Source organism: Staurois parvus, unplaced genomic scaffold (genome assembly GCF_062004578.1).
Source record: "Staurois parvus isolate SC_StPar_1 unplaced genomic scaffold, SC_StPar_1.0 ptg000578l, whole genome shotgun sequence".
NCBI classification, from domain to species: domain Eukaryota; kingdom Metazoa; phylum Chordata; class Amphibia; order Anura; family Ranidae; genus Staurois; species Staurois parvus.
The window spans coordinates 4,704,210-4,723,927 of NW_028318374.1; the positions used below are offsets into that span (position 1 = coordinate 4,704,210).

Sequence of the window (19,718 nt, forward strand, 5' to 3'; positions counted from 1 at the left end):
TAGGATTCGTGCTTTCTAAATTCCTTTTGCTGCTTCTTGTATATTCCTCCACCAATAATTAAATCACCAGTCATTGAGGGGGCAGCTCTGACATGATGAAACAATAACTTGTCTCTTCCAAGATGGCCATTTACACACAGAGACACAGTGCAGAACAAGGCATGGTAAGGCAGTAATTTAAAAAATATTGACTGCAGGGACTTTACAGGCAATACTGGTAACTAGTCCTTGGCTTTCTGCTTGCCTTTTTTTGGGCCTCTTCAAGGCCCTCAATTACAAGGACTTTTGAATGCAAGATGTTTGACTTTAGACATGAACTGTGGAAATAGGAAAGTTTGGGGTCCCCGATCAGGTTCTCTATGCCATTTTCAGTGGATCCCGCTGGGTGCAATCTAGAAGGTAATCCGTCCTAACTCTGAGTAAGCTAAAGGATAGTGGAGAGGATTTCAATCGCTCCACACCATACAAAGCAGTGTGTTGTAAGAGTAAAAGCAGCTTCAGCAGACTTTGGGCGAGCAATGCTCCTGATGCATGGAATAGGGTAAAACGCGTAGGGACGCGGCTTGACCGGAGTCTGCTGAGGCAGCTTTTACTCTTACAACACATGGCTTTGCATGGTGTGCAGCAATCAAAATCCTCTCCATCCTCCATGAACTATGGAAAGTTAGTGAAAAAAAACATTGAAAGACGTGCAAATTAGGTATCTCCACAAGGTGCATATATACTATATATATATATATATATATACTCATCGGCCACTTTATTAGGTACACCTGTTCAATTGCTTGGTAACACAGAATGCTAATCAGGCAATCACATGGCAGCAACTCAATGCATTTAGGCATCTAAACATGGTGAAGACGACTTGCTGAAGTTCAAACCAAGCATCGCAATGGGGAAGAAATGGGATTTAAGTGACTTTGAACGTGGCATGGTTGTTGATGCCAAATGGGCTGGTCTGAGTATTTAAAAAACTGCTGATCTACTGGGATCTTCATGTACAACCATCTCTAGGGTTTACAGAGAATGGTCCGAAAAAGAGAAAATATCCAGTGAGCGGCAGTTGTGTGGACAAACATGCCTAGTTGATGGAGAATGGGTAGACTGGTTTGAGATGATAGAAAGGCAACCGTAACTCAAATAACACCTCGTTACAACCAAGGTATGCAGAATACCACCTCTGAACGCACAACACGTTGACCTTTGAAGCAGATGGGCTGCAGCAGCAGAAGACCACACCGTGTAGCAAGGTGTACCTAATAAAGTGGCAGGTGAGTATATATATATATATATATATATATGCACAAAGATAAGTCCAATCTTCAGAGAATAAAACAGTTCAGAAATGTCTAATGCTCGGATTTCTGAAATGCATGATTCTTCACAGATCAAAAAGATCTGCATGCAATTATTCAGGACAATCCAGAATTAGAAAATCACTGATTTTCCTAAATCATGATCCTTAGTGATTTTCCTTTCAGATGCTAATCAGCCACATATGTAACTCCCCACTAATCAGCACTAAAATAGTCAAGCAAACTGCAGCACAGAGGCGTTAAGCTGGGGACATAGCTGGCTAAACAAGCAGGGTTTAATAGGGGAGGATACATTAATACAGCCTTAGTAAGATAGGAAGATTTCAGACATTTTTCTATTTTAACAAGACTAGAAAGAAAAGCTGCCAAAACTTGCAACCAACTGTTAGAAGCCACCCACTCATTAAAAGAGACTGCTCATGTCACGGCTTCTGTTGTCACCCACCCAGATCCAGCAAGCTCTTCTGGGACTACTTTTCCTGCGCAGTATCTCCTTACCGTCTTCAATGTTTCATAGGCAGGCACCATCTAATACTATAAGCTTGGAACATTCCAACTTTCCTAAATTCTACATAATACAGGGCTTAGCTTCAGCAAAACACCTAACAAGATAGGTTCCTAAGCACTGGTGTCTACTGTGTATCCTGTATCTATCACTAGCACCTTGTTCCTGTGTCCAGTACCCTGCTTCTGAAGTCCTCACCAGTGACCGATTTCCAGTACCCTGCTTCTGAAGTCCTCACCAGTGACCGATTTCTTGGTTATGACCAAGCTTTTCTCATGTATACCCACTACCTCTCTCTGCTGCCAGCCCTGTCCTCAACTCTTCATTTGCCTGAAAATTTGGTTGTGCCTTCAAATACATTGTCATTTGTTACCAGAGGGGGGAGCCTGGAGTTTACACTCTTGGGAAGTTCATCGCACCAAGCCAACATCCCTGAGAGGTGCCCTGGTGATGCCCGGACTTCCTTTGGTTCTTGCATCCATTGGCAAGCCCACACTATCCACAGGAGACAGAGAAGGTTCACCTCCAACCCTTTTGCTTGACAGTAAATGCCAAGTGTTACTGACCTGCCCAAGAAGGCTGCCTGAAGCCCATAATAGGGGACAACTTAGTCCTCAATGGTCTCCTGGCATCCTGAAGAAACGGCAGGGTACTACCTTTAGGTCAGACGATATACTGCAACCCAACACCTGCCTATTCACCTCTGACAAGCTGCAAGAGATTACTAAAGGTTAGCAGTACAATGCAAGAGGCTGCTAGAACCCCATAATACATTACATTAGTTTGATGGAGACCAGAACACGTTATGATAGACTTCTTATGACCAATGGTACATAACAAGAGGCTACTAGAGACCACGGACATCATACAGTAGACTGATAGAGGCCAATGATATGTTGCAGAAATCTTCATATACAGTGTATAATGGGCACAGATATGGACACACGTACTAGTGCCATCTGCAAAAATGTTTCAGGAACATTCTGCAGTTCTTACTTGGCCATAAAATCTGCTAAAAAGCATCTAAATATAGGCAGCGTTAATTTTCATATGGAAAGCCATTGTTCGTATTTAATTATTGGAACTCTCCCTCTCAGTGTTCAGCCCATATGTTTTCCATCAGCAGCTAATTGCCTGGCTAACATGTGTTGCGGTGGTGTAGGGTGGACAGCTTAAAGTGGAACTTTAATTAAAAAGAAAAAAATATGTGCAAACAGGCAGGTTTTTATTGCAGAAGAAATATAGTACGTCTCTTCTGCATTAAAGTTTCTTACCTGGTTGTCCGCACTGTACTCTGAGCTGTGCATGCATGGCTCAGTGTACAATCTAGGCATCTGCAGAGATGATTGAACACCTGCGCATGCGAAGGAGTGACAACATCTCCACCTTGTCGATCAAAATACCGAAGATCGGAACCTGGAAGAAGGCTGACAGAAGATATCAGTGATCGGTGAGGGAGCTCCAGGATATCTCAGCGCTGGGGTGGAGGTGAGTATAGTTCCACTTTAAAGCTGAAATCCAGTCCAATAAAAAATACAAAAACTTAAGCTCTGTGTTCATTAGTACATCATTCAGAATATTTTTCCTAAGTACCCGAATTTGCCTCTTGCAGCCTTCATACAGCAAAACTCTATGACTGGAAGGGAGGGTCAGCATGAGGAGCCAATTGACTAAACTGTCACAAGAACAATATATTTGTAAACTATCCAGTGGGGGCGCCTGTCTCAGGGACAACTACCTAAGGCCCCTTTCACATAGGAATTGTTGGGCAGCAAAACCAGGCGGGTGGGGGGAGGAGGAGGGGATGGGGTTGATCCCGGTTCTCTGTGACTTATGGACACACAGAGTGGGGCTCGGGAGCATGCACATATGACTACCCTCCCCCCACCCCATAGCAAGCAGCTTGCTCTGGGGATACTCGGCAGGGAAAAGGAGCCCAGAGCACCGCTCTGGCAGGAGACCTGAAAAGAGGAGGATCAGAGCCGCTCTGTGCAAAACCAATGTACAGAGCAGGTAGGTATGACATGTTTGTTATTTTTTTTAAATGTAAGCCTTTAAACCACTTCCCGACTGCCCTATAGCAGAACTACTGCTACAGGGCGGCAGGGCTGCGCAAAATCAAATATATACGTGATTTTGCATTTCCGGGTAGGGGGCACATGCGGGGCCCTACCCAGGCCGTCATTGGCGGCTACAGCTGTCGATCACCAGGTCCCGGCCAGAGATTCCCCACTGGCACCCGGCGATCGCCGAGGAACAGTGATAGATGAGAGTTCTGTATGAAAACAATACAGATCGTCCCCCCTGTCAGCACCAGCATGCTGCTTTGTATTGCTCTGCATAGCATAGCAATACAAAGCAGCATGCTTACATAGTACAACACACAGTTAACCCTTTGATCACCCCACATGTTAACCCCTTCCTGCCCAGTGTCATTAGTATAGTGTCAGTGCTTTTTATTAGTGTCATTGGGATGTCAGTGACAATTAGTCAGTTCCTGCCCTAGTGTTAGAATGCCCGCCACAGTCCTGCTATAAGTCGCTGATCGCCACCATTACAAGTATAAAAAAATAAAATAAAATTCCAGTATCTATACCGCCATTTGTAAACTCTATAACTTTCATGTAACCCAATTCATTTACACGGAAAGCTCCATTTGTGGGGAAAAAAGGACATATATTTCATTCTGGTGCAGCGTTGCATGACCGCACAATTGTCAGTTAAAGTAACGCAGCGCCGTATCGCAAAAAATGACCTGGTCAGAAAGGGGGGTAAATCCTCTGGAGGGCAAGTGGTTAATATCTCTTTAAAAGTGGTGTTTTTGATGCCTAGTATGCATAAGGCCTAAATCTAAGGCTTTAGCCATGGTTCAAAAAATTAGCGGCTGAGCGGGCCACGTTTTGCGTGGGCACGAGAGCCCATTCGTGGACTCCCGTGCCCCGTGACATGCAGGGAAGAAGTTCCTGCACTTCTGAAAACACAGCCTGCACGGGAACCCGTTCCCAGTACGGTTGCATTTTCCAGTGCGGGCGACATGCCATTAGAACGAATAGCACTCACCCACGGATCCACATTCCTCTGTGCGGGTGGTGCGGCTGCACCGATTTTTGTGCGGAACCACCCGCACAGATGTGAACCTAATCTTAAGGTGGACCTTTACCCACTAAAAAAAAACTATTTCCATTTTGATTCCTCCCCCTTAGAAAAGTGAAAAATTTTCTAAAAATTTCAACCAAATGATACTTTTCTTGGCTGCACTGAAGTACCCCCTGATCCCTCACCCAGCTGAAAATTACATAGGATGCCCCGATGCTTCCTGGAATTGCCACATCACCTCCCAGAGGGCAGTGCTTTCTTTAGAGGTGTAGGCGTGCCATGAGATTCTGCAGATGTAGCGTACGTTTACTGCCTGGTATTCATGTCTGCGCATGCATGGGGATTGACGCACCAACCCACAGAAGCAACGATCTCTGCAAGATCCATGATTCCAGAATCCAGCTGCATCCTTGCGCCTGCCCGGGATTCCCTGAGCATGCGTCGCCATGCCACAGATCTTTGTGACCTTCAGCAGGTATTCAGGACCTGACAGAGACCTGCACATCTCCTAAGGCGTGAGATATCTAAAGATGGCGGTGCAGAAGAGGGGTTTTGGGAAGTAAATATTGCCAGGGTGAAGTTCCTCTATAACTACAAATGGACAATTGTGGGATAAATTATTCAGGGTCAGGGGCAGACTGACCATATGGAAACCCGGGCCATGCCGGAGGGCCCGGGGTCAGTAGGGGGCCCCATGAGATGCCCCTGGTACCTTTTTCATAGGATTCTTTGAGTTTGGTCAAGGACACAGGGGCCCCATGATCCCCTATTGCCCGGGGACCCCATGAGTTGTCAGTCCACCCGTTCAGGCTACGTTATTTTGCACATAACACTGAAATGCAGTACTTGCTTTTTTAACATGCGTATGCAATTCTTTGCATTACAACTTGTTATGTTATAGTGCATTGGAAAGCACTGCACAAAAATGCACCATATCCTATTTTATTTCGCAGACGCTGGTGTGAACTGAAGCCATAGGACATAAGGCAAATTGCCTTGTTCTTGCATTGAGACTGCACTGGACAATGCTGCCAACGCTGCTGGTGTGAACAAGCCTACTGTTTTATAAACCCCTCAAAGTACTTCCCATTAGAGTTTTTTGATAAATTTGATCCAGATGGTGATTCAAACTGCCAAAATCTGCAGTGTCCTAAATCAGGTTTAGTTGACCGAACACTTGAGGGTGTATTTAAAAAAAAAACTGCACAGCAAATTGCACCATGAAAGTGTGTTTACATTATTTTTGTGCGAACGAGGCAAAAACAATTGTTATCCGGTCATTTCCTGCGTTGGATGAATATTTTTCATTGATTTAAAATGCGAAATACTGCGTTTGTCCACTAGATGGCGCAAAGTATCATTGGAAATTCCTATAGCACTTAACACTAGTGGACAAATGCGGCACTTTCAGTTGAAAGATGAGTGGTTAGCATTGGAAAACACTTTGGGGACACACTCTTTTATGACTAATAAAGGTCAATGTACTTGTGTTTGGTATGGCTGATCTGTGCTGTATTTGAAAACCCCTGACAACTTCCATAAACACAATGAAACATTTCCTTCTCTATTTTGAAACGTTTCCTCTCTTACCGTGGATTGCACATACGCTAAACAATTCTTTCCCCAATGCAATCTATTACTTTACTTTCATAAAAGCCCCCTTAGCATGTAACCCAATGATAGGCATCAAAATGTTTTCTAATGGTGGCCATACACAGTGCGATAAAACTGAACGATCAAAGTCTGATTTGACAAAACAACCACCATGGACTTCGAATGAGGGAGACAAAATGTCATCACAAAGAGATGAGCAACGAATATTGATGGTTTAGTCCTTTGAGCTTTGGGGGGCCGGACTGTGCCCAATGGGAGTGAAAAAAAGCCCCAGCGTCAGTCGAAGTAAAAAATGCCCCATCCTTGCTTTTAGCGGGAGGAATAATGCCCCATTGTTGGTTTTAGCGGGAGGAATAATGCCCCATCCTCTCTTTTAGTGGGAGGAATAATGCCCCATTGTTGGTTTTAGTGGGAGGAATAATGCCCCATCCTCTCTTTTAGTGGGAGGAATAATGCCCCATTGTTGGTTTTAGTGGGAGGAATAATGCCCCATTGTTGGCTTTCAAGGGAGGAATAGTGCCTCATCACTAATGTCACTTGGGGAAATAATGCTCTATCGTTGGTGTCTGTGGGAAGAATGGTCCCTCACTATTGGTGTCAGTGGATGGAAGGGTTCCCCGAGAGCCAGATAAAGGCAAGGAAAGGGCCATGTCTGGCCTGCGGACCACAGTTTGGAGACCACTGGTTTAGATTGACCCCCAAATGATCAGTTTTGGTGGGAAAAAAATCGATTTTAAGTGGTTGATCGATCGATGATAATCACTCAGCCATGCCATTTTGTCTCCCTTGACTGATGCCTATTTTGACCATTTTGTCAAATTGATCATTGATTGTTCAGCTATATTGCACCATGTTGGCAACCATTGCATAGTTACAGTTGTGTTCAAAATAATAGCAGTGTGTTGAAAAAAGTGAATAAAGCTCAAAATCCTTCTAATAGCTTTTATTTCCATACACACAAATGCATTGGGAACACGACACATTCTATTCCAAATCAAAACATGAAGAAAAATATATCAAATTTGTGTTTTCCTCTAAAAAAAATTAAGAAAAGTGAATATTAGACTGATCAAAAAAATAGCAGTGTTTGTATTCTTCTTTACAAACTCAAACATTCACTATATAAACTGAAAAATGTTTGAAGATTTTGCTTTCCTTTGAATGACTTCATGAATATTTGGTTGTAGTCGCACTGTTTCTGAGAACTGCTGTACATCTGTGTTGCATGGAGTCACCCAACTTCTGGCCCCTGTGATCAGGTATTCCAGCCCAGGATGATTGGACTACATTCCACAGTTCTCCTCTATTTCTTGGTTTTGCATTTTTGATGTCACCCCACAAGTTTTGTATTGGATTAAGATCCGGGGATTGGGCTGGCCACTCCATATCATCAATCTTGTTGGTCTGGAACCAAGATGTTGCACATTTACTGGTGTGTTTGGGGTCGTTGTCTTGTTGGAACACTCATTTCAAGGGCATTTCCTCTTCAGCATAAGGCAGCATGACCTCTTCAAGTATTCTGATGTATTCAAACTGATCCATGATCCCTGGTATGCGATAAATAGGCCCAACACTGTAGTATGAGAAACATCCCCATATCATGATGCTTGCACCACCATGCTTCACTGTCTTCACAGTGTACTGTGGCTTGAATTCAGTGTTTGGGGGTCGTCTGACAAACTGTCTCCGCCCAATAGACCCAAAAAGAACAATCTTACTTTCATCAGTCCACAAAATGCTGCGCCATTTCTCTTTAGGCCAGTCAATGTGCTCTTTGGCAAATTGTAACCTCTTCAGCACATGTCTTTTTTTCAATAGTGGGACTTTGCGGGGGCTTCTTGCAGAGAGCTTGGCTTCACATAGGCGTCTTCTAATTGTAACAGTACTCACAGGGAACTTTACACCTTCTTTGATCTTCCTGGAGCTGATTGTTGGCTGAGTCCTTGCCATTTTGGCTATTCTTCTATCCATTTGAATGGTAGTTTTTCGCTTTCTTCCACGTCTTTCAGGTTTTGGTTGCCTTTTTGAAAGCATTTGCGATCATTTTAGCTGAGCAGCCGATCATTTTCTGCACTTCTTTATATGTTTTCCCCTCTCCAATCAACTTTTTAATCAAGGTACGCTGTTCTTCTGAACAATGTCTGGAACGACCCATTTTCCTCAGAATTTCAGAGAGAAATGCACTGTAACCAGCATGTACAACATTTGCTGCCTTCCTTCCTTCCTTAAATAAGGGCAATAATTGCCACCTTTTTTTCAAAGAATGAATGACCTCACTAATAGAACTCCACACTGCTATTATTTTGAACATGCCCCTTTCAATTAGTGATTCAATTACACAGAATCAGAATGCTAATAAGGTGGATGAGTCTGGCAGCAGCATTCATGATAGACTGAAGAGGGGATAGCCTGCAATTAGGTAGGCCAATGAGGAGGGAGTTACAATAGTCAAGGCGAGAGATAACCAGGGAGTGAATAAGTTGCTTAGTGGGCTCAGAGGTTAGGAACGGGCGTATCTTGTAGATGTTGCAGAGGTGAAGTCTACAAGATTTGGACAGCGATTGGATTTGGGGCTGAAAGGACAGATGGGAGTCTAGGATTACACCTAGTACCCTGGCATGAGGGGAGGGACTGATGGTTGTATTGATCTTGATGGAGAAGTCAGGGGTGGGGCACGGGCTGGGGGGAATACTAAGAGCTCCATTTTTGAAAGATTTCGTTTGAAGAAGTGGAGTGACATCCATGCCGATATGTCACTTAGTAGGTTAGTAATGCGAGAGGAGACTGAAGGGGTGAGGTGAGGAGTAGGAAGATAAATTTGTGTGTCATCAGCATAGAGATGGTACTTAAAGCCATGGGAGTTTATCAAGTGACCAAATGAGGAGGTGTAGATGGAGAAGAGAAGGGGTCCAAGGACAGAATCTTGAGGGACCCCTACAGAAAGAGGGAGTGGAGAGGAGGAGACAGAGTTATAGGTAACACTGAAGGAGAGCTGCAATAGATAGGAAGAGAACCAGGTGGGAGCAGAGTCTCGGAGGCCAAGAGAGTGGAGTTTTTTGAGGAGGAGGGGATGGTCAATAGTATCAAAAGCCGCAGCAAGGTCAAGCAGTAAGAGTACTGAGTAGTGGTCATTGGTTTTAGCAGTTAGTAGATCATTAGTGAGTTTTAGTAGGGCAGTTTCAGTGGAGTGGAGTGAGCGAAAGCCAGATTGTAAAGGGTCAAGAAGGTTGTTGTCGGTGAGGTGGGAGCTCAGGCGATTGTAGACTAAGCGTTCTAGGAGTTCAGAGGTAAATGCAGCAGGGAGATGGGTCTTAAGTTGTTCAGGTTGGTGGGGTCCAGGGAGGGTTTTTTAAGTATGGGAGTGATGTGTGCATGCTTTAGAGGGGTGGGGGAGGCACCATTAGAGAGGAAGAGATTGGAAATGTGAGTAAGGGAGCATAGGATGGAAGAAGAGGGTGACCGTAGTAGTTGTGAGGGGACAGGATCCAGGGTGCAGGTAGTGAGACGGGCTTCTGAGAAAACCTTAGTGACTTCTTCAGTAGTAGCAAGGTCAAAAGAGGAAAGTGTTGAGGGAGGTTTAGTATAAGGTATGCTAAGTGGGATGGATGTCTGTGTAGTGGAGATGCCCCTATGAATTGCATCAATCTTGTTTTTGGAATGATTTGCAATCTCGTAAGCAGTGAGTGTGGTACTGGGTGGAGGTGGAGATGGACAAGGTAGAGAGTTAAAAGTAGAGAAGAGACGACGAGGACTGGATGACAAGGTATTAATAAGAGTGACAAAGTAGGCTTGTTTGGCAGCATGGAGGGAGGAATTGTATGTTAAAAAAGCAGATTTATATAGGGCGAAAGCTTGCTGTAATTTGGTTTTACGCCACAATCGCTCCAATGCACAACTATGTTGCTTAAGATTTCTGGTGTCATCAGTCTGCCAAGGTTGTAATGGTCAGGGCCTGATACTTTGTGTAGTTAGAGGAGCAAGTGAGTCTAGTGTGGATGTAAGTGAGCTGTTGTAGACAGCAGTGGCCAGGTCAGGGCAGTACAGGGGAGAGATTCTGTCATAGAGTTGGTCAGTTGCAGAGTGGAAAGGAGCCGGGTTCAAGTTGTGAAGGTTTCTGCGGGTAATTGTTTGCTGCTTGGAGGGATAAATGTTTGAAGACGAGGAGACTGTATAGGTGATGAGATTGTGATCAGAGAGAGGAAAGGGGTTGTTTGTGAGGTTGTAGGGAGTGCAAAGATGGGAGGAAACAAGGTCTAATGTATTCCCATCAGAGTGAGTGGAGGACTGTATACATTGTGTTAAGGCAAAAGATGAGGTTATGTTGAAGAGTTGGGATGTAGCCGGGTTGTTGACATTAATGGGGATGTTAAAATCTGCAAGAATGATAGTGGGTATTTCATAAGAAAGAAAGTAGGGTAGCCAAGCAGAGAAGTCATCAAGAAAGTGTGACACCGGTCCAGGAGGCAGGTAGATCACTGCAATCCTCAGAGAAATGGGAGAAAACAGTCGAATGCGATGAGTCTCGAAAGAAAAGTAGGATAGAGAGGAAGGGTTATGGAGGACTTGAAAGGTGCTCACTGGGGATAGAAGCAAACTCCACCTCCTGTCTGACCACTGGGTCTGGGTGAGTGGGTCCAGAGAAGGCCTCCAGAGGAAAGTGCTGCGGGAGAAGCAGAATCTAATGCTTGAAGCCAGGTTCCTGTAATTGCTAGTAGGGAGTGGGAGACAAAAAGGTCATGGACGGAGGTGAGCTGATTACAGACAGAGTGGGCATTCCAGAGTGCACATGAAAAAGTGAGGGTGGTTTTTAGGAGCATGGGAATTGAGATTAAGTTGAGTGGAATGCTTTTATTCCCGGAGGAAGGAGGGTGGGGGTGAGATAGTGAGGACCAGGGTTTGGGGAGATATCCCCAGAGGTTAGGAGAAGAAGGAGAGTGAGGAAAGTAAGGTGGGAGCGGGATGTATATGAGTGCACATGCCTTCCTGTCCTGGTGATTTGATGAGTTCTGTGCCCTTTTTCTTTATTTTAAATAGAGACATTGGTATACTGGTGCATGTTTTATGCATTTTGCCACGTTCCAGTACAGTGTGGAGAAAAAATGCTGCATGCTCTCCTTTTTTTTCTGCACTGGAACTGACTGCATTGGTGTGAACTAGGCCAATGTAACCCATATAACTTACTGTCCATGTGTTTTTGATGCAGTTTTTTTAAACTATCGATACTTCCCGCTGACACACTGATTGTGGAAGGGAGTTCCACATCCTTACTGCTCTGACAGTAAAGAACCCCTTACGCAGTTTAAGGTTAAACCGCTTCTCCAATTTCATTGAGTGGCCCTGTGTCAGTTTCCTGAAATGGAATAGTTTATTACCTACGCTAGAATCACCACAGAGGTATTTGTATAGGACTTTTTTCCTCAGAGAATAGGTGAAGGACCTCCCGCTTTCTGAATCACCCCTTGTCTCCACCCCCTACCCACCTCCGAGCATCGGACCTTGGTTCCACCCCCTACCCACCTCCCAGAACCACCATTTTTTAGAGAATACTGAACTGGGTATCATTTTGTGGTGCAAGTAATTTGCATGGAATTTGTTAATGATAACAAGAAAAGTAGTAAAATAGATCCCTTCAGCCAGCAACAATTGACCCCCCCCCAGCAATAATAGATCCCCACAACAATAGACCACCACCAGCAACAATAGATGCCCTCTAAAACAATAGACGCCCCAGCAACAATGGACCCCCACAACAAAATACTACCCCGACAACAATAGAGCCACCCCAGCAACGATAGACACCCAGAAGCAACAACAGAGCTCCCAGAAATCATAATCAATAGACCTTTCCCTCAACAGTAGATCCCCCCCAGTAATAATTGAACCCCCAGAAACATAAAACCCCCCAGCAACAACAGTTTCCCCACCAGCTACAATAGATCCCCCTCCCCAGCAACAATAGAACCCACTAAAAAATAAATCCCCTCCAGCAACAATAGATGACCGAGCAGCCAGCATCAATGGACCCTTCAGCACACCTCAGCACCCCTTGCCATTACATAAAAAAAGTCCTGTGGCTATTATATCTCCTCTCAAGCGTCTCTCACCATTGTACCGGCTCCTCTCCTGTACTGAAATAGCTTCCTCTGATCTCACTGCACACTGTGAGCTTCCTACAATGTGCATTAGAAGCTGCAGCAAGTCAGGTAGATCCCACCTCATTTCGGAGGCATTCCATGCAGCCACAGATATATATATACCCCATGTATACATGTGCCTGCAAGGCAGGAAATGTGTTCACTGCCTCTGATTGGTTGTTGGCTTTGACAGCTTCCTGGCAGGATACCATATATTAAATAGTGAAGTGCTCCCAAACTACCTAAGAAAAATCCCTCTATACATACCATAAATACCAACTGAACTTAAAAGTAATCGATACCATAAGGTGATGAAAAACATAAAAACTAAATCTATTAGTGAAAATACATAAACACCTCTCTTAATATCAATTAATAATGCCTCATAATTAATCTGTGTTGGAAAATAACAAATATGAAATTCATGAAAAATACTCAAATATTAGTGATAATAATAGTACTAATTCATGTGACAAATCGTGATAAATTGTGACAAACCTATAAATCAAATAAATAGTGATTCTTCAAAAAATAAATAAATAAATAAATATGCAATACATATATCCTGTGATAAAACCCTATAACAAATTAAATTAAATAGATAACTACTTAATTCTGTGAAAAAATAAATAAACTCAGTGTCCAAAATATACTCAAAAAGTCCATGCAAATTGTGAAAACACTCTGTGATCTTCACTTCTAGTGCTCAAAAAGGAATCCTCCAATGGCAGCAATGCCTGCTCACCTCCCCTCCTCGACCCACACAGGGCCACAAGGCAAAAAACTCCCCTCAAAGGCAATCCTTTATTCCAGGCAGCTCAGCAAGGGACCTCAGGACTTCCACTCCACCTCCTCTCAAACGTCATATAGGACACAAACAAAAGCTTCCCATAGTATAATACCGTTTAATAGGAGTAATTTGGCATAACATATTTTTCCCACTCACATGTAATCCTTGTAAACAGCGCTTTCCACCTCACATCATGGGTGTATTCACATACAGGGAGGGAAACAAATATGGCCGCTGTGTCCGGACAAACGTCCCCACGTGACCGGAAGTGACGTAATCTCGAACTGGGAATGGCGTTCCGACGCGTTGCGTCACGTGCGTCATGACTTCATCAGGGTCTATATATGGTATTTACGACTTATTGGTTGAGGTTGAGTGATTGCAACTGGTAGATAGGGACGTACCCATATCAAGCGCAGGAGGATATCCCTCCCCCCCCCCTTCCTGGCAGGATAGCTCTGACAGGTTCAGACTTATGTCTGAAGGCACCTCAGGTCATCACTAATGGTGAACAAATCACCTGACCTTCAACGCACCATAACACATCATCAGGAAGCACATGTGCCGTGTTGTGGTTAGTTGGGGAATACTAAGGATCGGATACATTTTTTTTGGTATATGGAAATATTGTGGACCTATTGGAAATGAAAGTTCATATTGTCTGCAGACAGATCATCTGGACACATTTGGATACATCAATTCACTTGTCTCCTGTCTAATTATCTCCCGTTTTGGTCATGACTACCAAATCCAAACACCAATTTGATCAATGTCGTCCCAAGCAATGTTTTACAGAATGCATTGTACAGAATCATTTAAACATTTTTTTAGCCAACACCAAGGGCTAACTTTAAAAATTATTATTGGGCATCTATTAACCCATACCCTATCCAGTGCCTGGATAAGGTGCTTTATCACCCAAGGTGAAAAGACCAAGGTGAACCCTTTCTCCATCTTTTTTTTTTCAGTTCTCAGCATTTATATTTCCCTAATCCCTTAGAGCTCCTTTCCTTTCCACGACTATCCATTATATAGTCTTTGTGTAGATGCATACATTATCCATGTTTTGCATATTCTTGTATTTGCAGTGGGATCTGGGGTCAGGCTGGTAGCTGGCTGGCAGAGACTAGACTTCCCAAGCATAGCAGCAGACAAAGAGGGGGCAAGCATGCATCTTGCTCCACCATGCAACCCAATTGGCAGCCATTGATGTTTAGAGGGCGAAGCATCTAAAAATCCTAAGATCCAGATCCGTGCTCAGTGCACTCAGGTTGGCCATAGACAGTACAAAATTATTCAGAAACGTTCATGATGTGGATCATTGCTTGCAATCAATGCCTGTTTCACTATAGCAGGGTTTCTCAACCAGGGTTCCATGGAGCCCTTGGTGTTCCTCCAGAGGTTGCTAGGTATTCCTTGAGCAATACTCAATTTCTGCCACTCAGATAAGTTCCCATTGATACCATAGATCTTTTTATCTATCTGTAAGGGGGTAATTCTTCACAATGATGACAGGTGTATGGAGCATTCTTCCCACTGACCATCACAGTAATGTATCATGAGTTGTAGATATAGTCATTTTTAGCAGGGTTCCCTGAGACCGGAAAGTTATTTCAAGGGTTCCTCTGTGTTGAAAAGGTTGAGAAAGTCTGCTCTAGCGTGTCCTAGGGTTCCATAGATATGAGATGGTTACCTGGCCTCACCTGAATGGATAAACTACAGGTCACTTCTAGTCCTTATGTATTCTGATCTTTCTGGTCAAGTGACCTTTAGGTTGCAGGAGCCACTCACTGACTGCTGGAGGACTCCAGCATTGAGATTTCCTCATCATAGCTTGTAACTATGTTAACTAGTGTTCTCATTTACCTTAGAGCAGTGGTTCTCAACCTGTGGGTCGCGACCCCTTTGAGGGTTGAACGACCCTTTCACAGGGGTCCCTTAAGACCATCAGAAAACACATATTTCCGATGTGTAAAGAGCAGCTACTGTGTAGAAAGCAGCTGCTGTGTTGAAAGCATCTGTATTGGAGGTAAAACGACACTCATGAATTATAATTACTGGGTAAATAATTTTATGGTTGGGGGTCACCACAACATGAGGAACTGTATTAAAGGGTCACGGCATTAGGAAGGTTGAGAACCACTGCCTTAGAGTATACTGATAAAACACAGGGGGAAGGGAGAGGGGGTTCCTACTAGTCCAATAACACTGCCTATATTAAAAACAAGGGCTGGAACCTTCCATGAACTCAAATGCAGAGACTGAGTCAAAGTCCCATAGATATGTAAGGAACTGCTAGGTGGTCTTAAGCAAACCAGTTCACAATGATCATATTATGAAGAATGTATTAGGTGGTGGTTGCCTTCAATTAAAATGACATGTCAGAATGACCAGTAGATCAGGAAAAAAAGCAAATGAAGTTATATCTAAATCTTGCATCTTTTAGCTCTTTTCTGGTCACCTTCTTATTGGTCCTGCAGTGTACTTGCGACCTCGCTATCCAATGACTCAAGATTTGCATATAACTTTATTATTATTATTTTTATTATACAGGATTTATATAGCGCCAACAGTTTACACAGTGCTGTACAATATATAGGGGGACAGTACAATTACAATACAGTTCAATACAGAAGGAATAGGAGCGCCCTGTTCATCGAGCTTACAATCTAAAGGATTTTTGCATTTATATATATATATATATATATATATATATATATATATATATATATATATATATATATATATACTCGTTCTGTCATGTTGAACTATGCGCCAGCTCTCTAGGCACTATCTCTGGTACACTTGGGAGCCATCTTTCCATAGAATTTTCTTGACAAATATTTTACATGGTAGGTTACCAGCAGTGGTGTATTTAGGTTTTGTGCTTCCCTAGGCAACAGAAAACTCGTCTGCCCCCACGGACTCCAACCAACACCACCCCCCCTTCCCCCTCCCGCGGAGAGAGACGGACATTGAACAACAACACCCCTGCCCCCCCATATATAGATAGAAAGACACTCATCTGCACAGCTCTGGACATCCCTGGGAATGAGAGTCAGGCTCTACTTACACCATCAAGCAGCCTCTCTCAGATCCCACCTGGTTCCCATCGCTCGTGTCCCTTCTTCCATCTCTTCTTCTGGAGGGGAGGTGCTGCCCCCCTGAAAAATGCCACCCTAGGCAAGTGCCTTGTTTGCCTTGTGGTAAATACACCCCTGGTGACCAGATCTTTCCTCAACAGTGCCCAGTAGCTTAGGCTCGGGGCTGGAACGCAGAATATAACACAAGTATAGCCAATTTGTGCACACATACTGGGGCCAATTTATCTACCAGGATTTCTTTGAAGTTTTGGAGGAAACCAGAGTACCCAAAGGAAACCCACGTGAACACTGGGAGACCAAGCAAACTCAATGCAGATAGTGTCCTGACCAAGAGTCATAGCAAGGGTCATCCAGCTGTCTGAATATTATATCTGATATGTTTGAAAGCCTTTATTTTTCATGTCAAATTTATTACAAGGAAGGTCACCAGGTCCTTCCATACCAACCCCCTTCCCCCCACAACTGCTTGAGCTTAAGACTGGCGTGCAAATGTGCATGGCTAATTTACCTAGCAGCATGTCTTTGAACTTTGGGAGAAGAGAGGAAGCCAGAGTACCCCAAGGTGCACACAAGGTGTGCCGCAAGTGCCTGGGCACGCCCTAATCATCCCATGTGCATTAGCATTATCGCTTGTGTGTTGGCGGGAGATCACTGTGCCAGAGCAATATACATGTAGACACACACGTGTGTTTGAGCTTTAGGGTGCACACCCTAATATGCACAGGGAGAACAGGCAATCTCTATGCAGATTGTGTTCTGGCTGAGATTTGAACCAAGGGACAGCTCTCTGGACACCATGGGGGTTGATTTACTAAAGGCAAATAGACTGTGTACTATGCAAATGTGGTTGCTCCAGAGCTTAGTAAATGAGGTTAAGCTTCACTTTGGAAAGCATACCTTTCACATGCAAGACATTTTTTTTTTTAAAAGCTGCATTTTTGCTTGCATGTGATTGGATGATGGACATCATCAGAGCTTCTGCTCATTTACTAAGCTCTGGAGCAACTGCGCTTGCAAACTACACAGTCTATTTGCCTTTAGTATATCAACCCCCATGTCTGATATGGTTAAAAGGCTCTTTGTTAAATAATTTTCTTGGCAAAATGTTTTATGTGGGCTGACGCCAGGTCTTTCCTCAACCCTTCCTAGTTGCTTCTGCTTGTAACTGTCATGCAGAGTGTGATAGCACCTGTACATAACCAATTTTTCCACACATAGAGGGGCCGATTTACCTAGCAGCATGTCTTTGGAGTTTGGAAGGAAACCCTCAGGGATACAGGAAGAACCTGCAAAGGCCATGCATATAACACCCAAGGGGAGCTTCATACCAAGGGTCAGCTCTCTGGATAATATGTCTGATATGTATAAAAGCCTTGTTTCTATAGAATGTTTTTGGCAATTCACAAGGGAGGTGGCCAGGTCTTTTTTTCAACCCTCCCCAGTTGCTCAGGCTTGGCGCTAGCATGCAGAATGTGATAACACATGTCCATTGCCAATTTGTACATTCATAATGGGGTCAATTAACCTAGCTGCATGTCTTTGTAGTTTGAGAGGAAACCAGAGGAAGCCCACGTGAACACAGGGAGACCAAGCAAGCTCCATGCAGATAGAGTCCTCAAATCAAGGTAGATGTGCTGACCACTAAGCCACTATGCTGCCCACCTATAACTTCAGGTTGATATGGATCTACCAATCATTTCGAAGTGACTCTTACCGAAAGGGCCCTCTGCTTTTTTATCATCAGTGTGAAGTGTCTAGGTTTGTGATGGGTTTCATTTAGCTCTCCAGCATCAGTTATGGGTGGAATGTGCCCTTCCAAACCATATTTTGGCATTGCACATTTTTTTCTTGGATTGCTCTATTTGTGTCGGTGGATTCCGCTCCGCATTACAACAGCATGCTAATGTATGGAAAGGAAGGTTATAAATAAATAGCATCTTCTCATGTGACCTCAGCTCCCCTGCCTGCACCTGCTCTTGGGGTCCTCCCAGAACTCCTCTGAATACACCAGGCCTGTACCAGGTCCTGCAGAGAGGAGGCTGCACAGCAGACACAACTAATGGCTTTGTTGTGGTGCTGGCAACTTTCACATCTCAGTCCATCAACAATGAGAGGGACGGCTCAGGCGGCACAAGGCATTGTCCTTACGAAACGAGCTGTGCATGGGGGGCTTAGAAGAGATTTCGGCAGGTCCTACACCCGGACAGCTTGGCCCTGAGGACATCAGTGGACAAAACTGAGGCTGTGAACACAGGCCAAGCTGTCAGCCTCCCCTTGTAGGCATTGTGCACTGACCACCCCAAGACCCCACACCATAGGAACCAACCTTTGCCATTCAATGAATGGAGGAGCAAGCCCAGCATTGCAGTGTGAAGTCTGTCTTGTAGCAATGACCCCAGAAATCAGCAGAGCCCACCATAAAAGGACCAGAAAGCAAGCAGCATCCTACAGTCACAAAATAAAAAATAAAAAGGCACTTACCGAACGGAGAGGTGGGGGCAGCCCCCCGCCGGCCCATCTTCCCCCGGCTGGAGGAGACGGTCGCCCAGTTTTAGTTAGGGGGCTCTTTGTTGCTGCTGTGATGGCATGTGAGGGTCCCTGGCTGTGTGACAGTTACTGTGTTTGTACTGAGCAAAGGATGGAGCTGCTGGGCTGGAAGAGGGAGGACTGGCTGTGATTGGGAGGAGGAGACACTGTGTGTGTATAGAGACCGTGTGTGTGTGTGTGTGTGTGTGTGTGTGTGTATATAGAGACCGTGTGTGTGTGTATAAAGACCGTGTGTGTGTACTGTATATATATGTGTGTGTGTGTGTATAAAGACCGTGTGTGTGTACTGTATATATAGCACTGTGTGTGTGTGTATAGAGACCGTGTGTCTGTGTGTGTGTGTATATATAGCACTGTGTATGTATGTATACTGTATATATAGCATTGTGTATGTACATGTATACTGTATATATAGCATTGTGTATGTACATGTATACTGTATATATAGCACTGTGTATGTACGTGTATACTGTATATATAGCACTGTGTATGTATGTATACTGTATATATAGCACTGTGTATGTACATGTATACTGTATATATAGCATTGTGTATGTACGTGTATACTGTATATATAGCATTGTGTACGTATATACTGTATATATAGCACTG

General features: G+C 44.0%; 1 protein-coding gene across 1 annotated transcript in view; it reads right to left on the bottom strand.

Moving 5' to 3' along the window:
• Nucleotides 1–19,227, bottom strand: part of SLC44A5 (solute carrier family 44 member 5) — a 288,360-nt gene extending 269,133 nt beyond the window's left edge. Inside the window, exon 1 of the mRNA XM_089692176.1 lies at nucleotides 19,041–19,227. Coding sequence (XP_089548302.1) covers nucleotides 19,041–19,077 — 37 coding nt within the window. The 5' untranslated portion in view covers nucleotides 19,078–19,227. The remainder of the gene's footprint in view (nucleotides 1–19,040) is intronic.
• Nucleotides 19,228–19,718: the final 491 nt, after the last annotated feature.